General features: G+C 47.2%; 1 protein-coding gene across 1 annotated transcript in view; it reads right to left on the bottom strand.

The window, feature by feature from the left end:
- The window catches only part of abcg1 (ATP-binding cassette, sub-family G (WHITE), member 1), a 33227-nt gene extending 23362 nt beyond the window's left edge, over nucleotides 1-9865 (bottom strand). The window contains exons 1-2 of the mRNA XM_062552436.1: nucleotides 9643-9865; nucleotides 8406-8649 (exon numbers count right to left, since the gene is read on the bottom strand). Coding sequence (XP_062408420.1) covers nucleotides 8406-8649; nucleotides 9643-9705 — 307 coding nt within the window. The 5' untranslated portion in view covers nucleotides 9706-9865. The remainder of the gene's footprint in view (nucleotides 1-8405; nucleotides 8650-9642) is intronic.
- Nucleotides 9866-10000: the final 135 nt, after the last annotated feature.

Here is a 10000-nt window from a genome sequence, read left to right as displayed (position 1 = left end):
GGGGGGAGTGCATCAGCTTATGAGTGTCCTTAAGTCCTGCCAATATTAATCCTCTGAAATGCTCTATAAAAACATTCACATCATCAGAGAATAGGACCACTTGAACAGTGTGTCTCTACTGTATTCAAATGAAAAATCCACAGACACACACACACAGACACACACAGACACACACGGACACACACACACACACACACACACACAAACACAGGCACACACTATATTCCAGAATAATATTGATATTGCCATTAACACTGAAATCAAAACAAGTTTGAGAAAGTCAATGAATTTGCTTCCATTTCACTTGGCAGCTGAGACATCAGATGTCCTAAACATCCTCATCCACACCACCTGTTTGCACCTGTTGTACAGTACATACTGTAGGCCACCATGTCTCTACACTTCACATAATGTACCGTTAACACCAGGAAGCTATCAGACATGTCCAGAGAAGTACCCCAGAAAAAGAAGAGAATTAAAAACAACACAAACATAAAAGCACGACGAAACCCAATTTATTTTGGGTTCCCAGGAGACGGCATTAATCCGCCTGATGAGTGTGCTGACCACATGTCTATTTAATGGCCCGCGAGCGATATCACACACACACACACACACACACACACACACACACACACATGGCCCGGGAGCGAGCGATATCACGCTCACAGCAGAGCGGCCGTCAGACGAGCTGAGTGAGTGGACAGAGGTCAGGTCAACACAACACAACACACAGCACGGACACGCTGCTGACCCAGAGGGTCACACACACACACACACACACACTCACACACACATGGCCCAGAGGGTCACTCAATAACACCCAGATCGCCCGACAAGCAACGCAAAACGCTTCGTAACGCAACACCCAAATCCAGGGCAGAGAGAGTTTTATTTGTGCTTGTTAAGACTTTGCATGACAATACAGTAGCCCCGTGTGGGTTGCTGCGCTGTGTGTGAACTAGATTTCATGTTTGTTTCTGCGCTGCTTTGTGAGGAACACTCTCCAGCCCATATACATCTGCCTAAAAGACACAGCCCATACACATCTGCCTAAAAGACACAGCCCATACACATCTGCCTAAAAGACACAGCCCATGGTCCGCACTAACATGTTCCCCTCCTGCGACTGAGCAGTGTTGCAGTAAAACAGACACTCTCCAGACCATATACAGTACATGTACATCTGCCTAAAAGACACAGCCCATACACATCTGCCTAAAAGACACAGCCCATGGTCCGCACTAACATGTTCCCCTCCTGCGACTGAGCAGTGTTGCAGTAAAACAGACACTCTCCAGACCATATACAGTACATGTACATCTGCCTAAAAGACACAGCCCATGGTCCGCACTAACATGCTCCTCTCCTTCGACTTAGCAGCGTTGCAGTAAAACAGACACACAAACACAAACAAATGTGTTAGCTGTGGATGAGCATGCTGTTTTGCCTTCCTACAGGGCATCTCCACTTTCAGCTCTTATCTTAACAAGTGCACAGCTCATCGCTCCATCCTCTTAACCCCACCCCTCCCCCCCCCCTCTCTCCTCCTCCTCCACCCTCCCCCTCCCCCTCTCTGAGGTTACTGCAGTTTGTTGACCGATAGTAACCGTCTGAGCCGAGCCTGGCTGCCTCGCACCGCCTGCCCTGCTTGCTGCCGCAGTCTGACTGAAGCTCTCGATCGCTCTCCTCCTCGAGTGTGGATTACAAAGATTTGTTGGGCACGACGGTTTTCGATTGCAAGACAGTTGGTCGAGGAGCGTCAGTGCCAAGTTTTGTCTCTGGAGTGTCTGTCTGTGTGTGTGATGGCACGGTGCAAAACAAAAAGCCTTTCCACAGACGTCTCCAGAGAGGCTAAAAAAAAGCCACTCATTTATTTAGTTAGATCTCATCCACAGTGACTAGCAACACAGGTAAGGTATCCATTTTGCCTCTGTGTGCATAAACTGGGAATCGAACCCACGACTTCGGTGGAATTACAGGAGTCACAGAAAGGTGCTGCTTCAAAATAATAACAATACCGCGTGGGGGCATTTCGATTTCGGAGAGAACACCAACAGAAGCACAGCCGTGCCAGGCAGGATGTGGTGGGCAACAGGTTCTGCTCTGACCACATCCTCCCTGACACATATGAGAGCGTCTTCCGTGCTAACACGCTAGCAGGATACGTGGTCAATTAGCAACACTGGCACATGTAGAGCACGCTAACACGCTAGCAGGATACGTGGTCAATTAGCAACACTGTAGAGCACGCTAGCACGCTAGCAGGATATGTGGTCAATTAGCAACACTGCCACATGTAGAGCACGCTGACACGCTAGCAGGATACGTGGTCAATTAGCATCACTGCCACATGTAGAGCACGCTAACACGCTAGCAGGATACGTGGTCAATTAGCAACACTGCCACATGTAGAGCACGCTAACACGCTAGCAGGATACGTGGTCAATTAGCAACACTGCCACATGTAGAGCACGCTAACACGCTAGCAGGATACGTGGTCAATTAGCAACACTGCCACATGTAGAGCACGCTAACACGCTAGCAGGATACGTGGTCAATTAGCAACACTGCCACATGTAGAGCACGCTAACACGCTAGCAGGATACGTGGTCAATTAGCAACACTGCCACATGTAGAGCACGCTAACACGCTAGCAGGATACGTGGTCAATTAGCAACACTGCCACATGTAGAGCACGCTAACACGCTAGCAGGATACGTGGTCAATTAGCAACACTGCCACATGTAGAGCACGCTAACACGCTAGCAGGATACGTGGTCAATTAGCAACACTGCCACATGTAGAGCACGCTAACACGCTAGCAGGATACGTGGTCAATTAGCAACACTGCCACATGTAGAGCACGCTAACACGCTAGCACGCTGGCCAAGGAACAGCCGCAGGGGGTGTGTGGTGTGTTTTGCCATCATTTACTCTGACCTCCACTAAGCAGACCCCACAACACAGCACAGCACCCTACACCACAGCACAGCAGAGCAGAGACGAGAAGCAGAGCATGGCTGGATTAAACCGGTCCTGCTTTCCTGTTCAGTTCAGCCATGTTGGTCACTCTCTTTCCTTCTTCATGTGTGTGTGTGTGTGTGTGTGTGTGTGTGTGAGTGTGAGTGAGAGTGAGTGTGTGCGCATGAGTGTGTGTGTGTGTGTGTGTGTGTGTGTGTGTGTGTGTGTGTGTGAGTCATGGCGATCACACTCAGGCTCAGAGCACAAAAGCTCACACAGCCTACGTGAGAGGAAGCCCAAGTGCCCACTGCCCCAGGGTGCAGCACAGGTCACTAGCCCTGGGCAGCTCAGACAGATGAAAACACACACTCACGCGCACACACACACACACACACACTCAGACAGATGTCAGAAGGATGAGGCACCGCCGACGGCCCACCGCTGGCCCTTGGCCATGATAAGCCCCGCCCCCGCTCATGAATCTGTAATGGCCGCCGTGATGCCAGTCAGCGCTGGTTATCTCCAGCACATGGGGCTGTGCAGCCTGTGCTCCCAGACCCACACTGTCCTGTGTGTGTGTGTGTGTGTGTGTGTATGTGTGTGTGTGTGCTCCAGACCCACACCACTGATAAGTCCCCCGTGAGCAGCCCGCTGAGCTGCCGGTGCTCCCAGACCCACGCTGTCCTGTGAGTGTGTGTGTGTGTGTGTGTGTGTGTGTGTGTGTGTGTGTGTGTGTGTGTGTGTGTGTGTGTGTGTGTGTGTGTGTGTGTGTGTGTGTGTGCTCCCAGACCCACACCACTGATAAGTCCCCCACTGATAAGTCCCCCGTGAGCGGCCCGCTGAGATGCCGGTGCTGTAATCGGCGCAATTAAAATGAGGAGCCGAGACCCAGTCATGCTGGAGAAAGCCAAACATGACACGGCATTTTCACATCCAATTTGAGGGACATTATACAATGTTGTCCAAGATCAGCTTGGTTGCCAACAAACACATCAAATTATTCCTGATGTACAAGATAATGATGAAAAATCATTGTGTGATTACATAAAAGTAATAACGCTGTAAGATCATTCAGATAAGAACAGCATGCAGGTCTCAATGAGCACCAGAGCTTTGCTTTGTACCGGAGAACTGAAAGGGACACATCACTGATGCATTAGGCTTGATATTCATGATATGCTTCATACTCAAATGAATGGCTCTATGACATAAGCGGCATTGGTACACTACTACAGTCACTAGTTACCATGGCAACACAGCTCATGGTCCTAGTGTGCAGAGCAGGAAGCTCTACACTGCCGTCCACTTCCACACGATCAGCTCAAATGGTTCTGCCAACTCTGGACTTTATCTGGACCACAACTGGCCCAGAGCTGGTTATCCACCACATCACAGCCCAGCCATATGGAGTATAAAGGCCACATCAGGGCCACATCAAAGCCACATCAGGGCCATATGGAGTATGAGGGCCATATGAGAGCCACATCAGGGCCACATCAGGGCCACATCAGGGCCATATGGAGTATGAGAGCCACATCAGGGCCATATGGAGTACTGTATGAGGGCCACATCAGCACCATATGAGGGCCACATCAGGGCCACATCAGGGCCATATGAGAGCCACATCAGGGCCATATGGAGTATGAGGGCCATATCAGGGCCACATCAGGGCCATATGAGGGCCACATCAGGATCATATGAGAGCCATATCAGGGCCATATCAGATATCAGGGCCACATGGAGTATCAGGGCCACATCAGGACCGTATGAAAGCCATGTCAGGGCCATATAAGGACCACATCAGGGCCATGTGGAATATGAGGGCCATATGAAAGCCCTGTCAGGGTGGTCAGGGCTGTATCAGGACTCTATCAGAGCCACGACACGTCCAAAGTCAACTGCACTTAGATGTGCCCTGGCATCACAGCCAAGGAAAGGATCTCCTGTAAAGGTCAGCGAGTCCCACACCTAAGGAGCTTCGCTGACTTGGCACTGGTCAAGCGAGACAGACCGGGAGAAGTGCTGCCAATGGGGAGAAGCACACTCAAACAAGGACTACACGTACAGTAGGAGCACAGGACAGAAGCAAGAGAGAGGAAGAGAGAGAGAGAGAGGGAGAAGAGAGAGTGCAGGAGGAGAGGGTAGGAGCTGGAGAAGTCTCCAGATGGAGGTCCTAATGAACCCAGGGTAGCGCAGCTGTGAAGAACAGCCCTCCAGTGAAGAGCGCTGCAACCGCAGCCAGATGTGCTCTTGCGTCAAGTCAAGCACAACAACACCTCCTCACCGCCCAACTCCCTCCCCAAGTCAAGAACAACAACACCACCACCTCACCGCCCAACTCCCTCCCCAAGTCAAGCACAACAACACCACCACCTCACCGCCCAACTCCCTCCCCAAGTCAAGCACAACAACACCACCACCTCACCGCCCAACTCCCTCCCCAAGTCAAGAACAACAACACCACCACCTCCCCGCCCAACTCCCTCCCCAAGTCAAGAACAACAACACCACCGCCTCAACTCCCTCCCCAAATGCACTTTAAGGTGAACTGTGTAGTCAGAAGCTACTGTGCCCATGAGGAGGGTGTGATAATTATCACTTTTTTTAAGACTGCTTGGCTTATGTAACTAGTTCAGAGAAAACAATAGCTTAGTGATTGCATTAATTGGAAAGGCCTTGGTCTAGAGGAGATGATAGCCATGATGATTCATTTGTATCTAAAGCTCACTGCGATTTGCGATGTGAAATACAGAGAAATACAGCCTTCGTGTGCTCTGTGCCTTTATGCTATATGGAAAATACTTGCTGTCTAAATATGCAATATGCAATATGCAATATGCAATGTAAATATGTAATGCAATTACAACACATTACTCTTACATAGTGCTCTGTCTAGAAACCCTGAGAGGACTATTTTACTCTCACATAGTGCTTTGTCTAGATACCCTGAGAGGACTATTTTACGTTCACATAGTGCTTTGTCTAGATACCCTGAGATGACTATTTTACGTTCACATAGTGCTTTGTCTAGATACCCTGAAATGACTATTTTACTCTCACGTGCTTTGTCTAGATACCCTGAGATGACTATTTTACTCTCACATAGTGCTTTGTCTAGATACCCCTGAGGGGACTATTTTACTCTCACATAGTGCTTTGTCTAGATACCCTGAGAGGACTATTTTACTCTCACATGGTGCTTTGTCTAGATACCCTGAGATGACTATTTTACTCTCACACAGTGCTTTGTCTAGATACCCCTGAGAGGACTATTTTACGTTCACATAGTGCTTTGTCTAGATACCCTGAGAGGACTATTTTACTCTCACATAGTGCTTTGTCTACCCTGAGAGGACTATTTTACGTTCACATAGTGCTTTGTCTAGATACCCTGAGAGGACTATTTTACTCTCACATAGTGCTTTGTCTACCCTGAGAGGACTATTTTACGTTCACATAGTGCTTTGTCTAGATACCCTGAGAGGACTATTTTACTCTCACATAGTGCTTTGTCTAGATACCCCGAGAGGACTATTTTACTTTCACTCAGTGCTTTGTCTAGATACCCTGAGAGGACTATTTTACGTTCACATAGTGCTTTGTCTAGATACCCTGAGAGGACTATTTTACTCTCACATAGTGCTTTGTCTACCCTGAGAGGACTATTTTACTCTCACATAGTGCTTTGTCTAGAGACCCTGAGAGGACTATTTTACTCTCACATAGTGCTTTGTCTAGATACCCTGAGTGGACTATTTTACTCTCACATAGTGCTTTGTCTAGATACCCTGAGAGGACTATTTTTCAAGCGTCTTGTTTTACCTCCCCGCCACCTGATCTCTGCCTCACACAGGGCACAACTGATTTGTGCTGCATGAAATCGGAGCATGAGATCTGCCGGCCGGTCCATTTCATTACATGTTTGCGGGCAGTCCTGGGAGAAAAAAACAGCTCCAGGAAAACCAATCCAATCCACTAGCAATTTGCGATAATAATAATAATATAAACAAACCCCCTGCAAATCCGCATTCACAGTATGTAAAATTATCCTGCGGGAAAATACCTTATGCATAATGCTATGGCCACAAGATCCATGTGAGATTGGAGAATGCATCAAATACGGTTACACATTTGCCAAAATATTCACAGCAATCAAAATATTGGCAGGAGTCAGAATGTGATCCAAAATATGGCTCTAAATATGAGATTAGTTCCTGAATGATTCGTTCTGTCTAAAGACTTACACATGTGCCAATAAACAAGCTTTATAAGAGATATAGTTTCAGTCTCTCACACGTGCAGATATGCAAGCTTTATGAGGGATATAGCCTCAGCAGTTTTTACACACTGTTTATCATTCAAAAAGGGTATTTCATGCTTGGTATATTATATTGGTATATCATATCAAAGAACTACGGTAATTTTGTGTGTATTAGCCGCAGAGCAGTGTTATGTCCAAGTTAAAAGAAACAAAACCATATTGATACCATATGAACTGCCCCCATGTATTAACCTCATAGCTGAAGAAGTGTTGCTAAATCGGTGTACAAGCGGCGGCTAATAGTTGTGCGATGACGCTGAAGTGAGAAGAGGCTGCAGCGTTCTCTGCTGCTCCTGAAGAAGCGTCGCTAAATCGGTGTATAAGCGGCGGCTAATAGTTGTGAGATGACGCTGAAGTGAGAAGAGGCTGCAGCGTTCTCTGCTGCTCCCACTAGTACAGTATCTGCGCGTGCTCCTGCGCTATCTGCAGCCCGAGAGAGAACAGCCAGGGTCTGCTTATCTGCCCACAGCCCTTGGGCCTCTACAGCAAGCACACGGCGCCGCTCGCTCGCGCGCCCCCAAAGGGAGAAATAAACAAACTAATTACACATTCTCTTTTAAAGTTGCCTGCTGATGATGCAATTGCTTGCCATTGGAATCGGGACACTTTAAAGTGGAAATAGTAAGAATGACAAGTGTAAGCACATGCTCTTGTTTTTAAAGAGGACATAGAATGGATGAATTGAGTATTGCACTGTGTTCTCTGATGTTAAAATAGTATATATTCAACTTTGATTTCAAAAAAATAAACTCAATTGCAATTTTACAACACTAATTAAAACCATATATTTAGGCTGGGCATTGAAATGGTCAGTTTGACTAAATGGCGCCCTCTTTGGCAACCCCAATTGAACTTCAATGGCTTTGCGATGTCCGGCATCACAAGCAAGCAGTTTTTAGTGTCTATTTCTAAGTTCAAGATTTTCATATGAAGGAGGGCACAACCATGCCTCATGTTCATGATAGCTCTTTGTTTATGCACAACCTCTCATAATTCATGAAAACCAAGAAAAAAATGATTTCCATTCTATGTCACCTTTAAAGCATGCCAGTGGGCATGTTGGGGAGGGGGGGGACTACTGAATTGGTCATTTATTGATTGATTATTGACAGGACGGTACCTTTCTTTCTCCACCACGGCCCTTCGGGCACCGAGTAGGAGAGGTCTTTGAACTGGATGTTGACCGCTGGCCTGCGTGGAAGGTAGGAGAATCTCTGGGCTTCTGTCAGATTATTCTCCACCTTCTTGAGGTGCCCGTGCAACAGAGGCGTCTGCTGGCTCCCCACGTGGTTGGACACCATGTCATCAATGGACACACACACAGTTCTGGAGTCCAGCATCAGGTCAGGAGGCCCATTGGTGTTCTGAGAGGGAATTGTCGTTACACACACGTTACACACACGTTACACACACGTTACACACACGTTACTGATGAGTCAGAGACCATGGCATTGGTATCGGTGGACCGACAAGAGAGGTGATGATGGGTTTTTGTGGGCTGATCAACAACACTAAATATAGAAAACAAAGTCGGAATTGTCTCACAAGCTTGAAAATGCTTTTCCAAGCAGATGGTTAACTTTAACGCTGTCTCTAATGCAGCGTTCTTTGGAATGTGGCATCTGCATGTATAAAAGGATCTAATCCGTTCTATCCACAGAGCGCAGGGCTGATGGGGTTACTATCGGACAGCACTCAACCCAGCAGACCGTGCGTAAAACAATACCGCCTCCAATGTTACATCGTTGCGCTTGTTTGTTGTATGTTACTTATCTGTCTGGAAATAGATAAATGCCACAGATTCTGCTTTGGATTATGCGTTCAGTTTCTCAAAATAGCCTGCATTATTGAAATGGCATATGTAGGCTAAAACTGCATATTTAGTGGTATAGTCGCGCGTAATGACAACCACACACACACATTTGCGAAATGCAATATTTATTCATTCACTAATCACACACACACACTGTACATTTTACTTAATAAAACTTGTCATATTTCTCATTCCATGTTTTCCACATTGTAAAAGCATTTCAGAGTATTACAGCATTTGTCAAAGTACAAAGCTTTTCAGTTGACTAAAAGCGCGAATTCCATTTTCTGTATCATTATTGTTTGGAACATTGGTTTTGCCACACGCACACAGACTGGTTTAATATTCCGAGCACTTGAAGAGGAGGTTACTCCCGTTCATTTGGTTCAGTGCAGGTAGGCTATTTCTGGCACCAAGTTGCTGGATACATGATTGATAGGCTCATGTCTGATGCGTAGTGCTTGTCTATCTAAACTAAGAAGATCACACTATTTGGTCAAAGTGTCATTCAAATTTAGCAGAATTATTGGTGTTATTCACTTACCATGATGATGGAGTTGGTCACCGTAGTATTGTTTACTGAAAAGGCAGCCATAAGACATGCCATCCCTTTCAATTGTGCAGTTGACTAAACCAAATAGATGCGTCAAGTCAAAAGCATCCGGTGCCGTTGAGAAACTATCCTCGCATACACCTCGGTCCCCTGCAGCCTGCTCTGCCGAACCAAGTCGCTCTGTTATTGTTTACAAGCGCTCAACCTGCTCCCGGTGTTTTGTACGGTGACGTCACGTACTGTACCGCCGCCGACTGGCGCTTGGACGGGGCAGGGGCGGGAGCAGCGGGAAAGCACGTGCCTCAACGCGGCACTGAAACGTACCCGAATATATACATCAGTGTCCTCG

This window comes from Sardina pilchardus, chromosome 13 (genome assembly GCF_963854185.1).
Source record: "Sardina pilchardus chromosome 13, fSarPil1.1, whole genome shotgun sequence".
In the NCBI taxonomy this organism is placed as follows: Eukaryota; Metazoa; Chordata; class Actinopteri; order Clupeiformes; family Clupeidae; genus Sardina; species Sardina pilchardus.
This window is presented reverse-complemented; position numbering and strand designations above follow the sequence as displayed.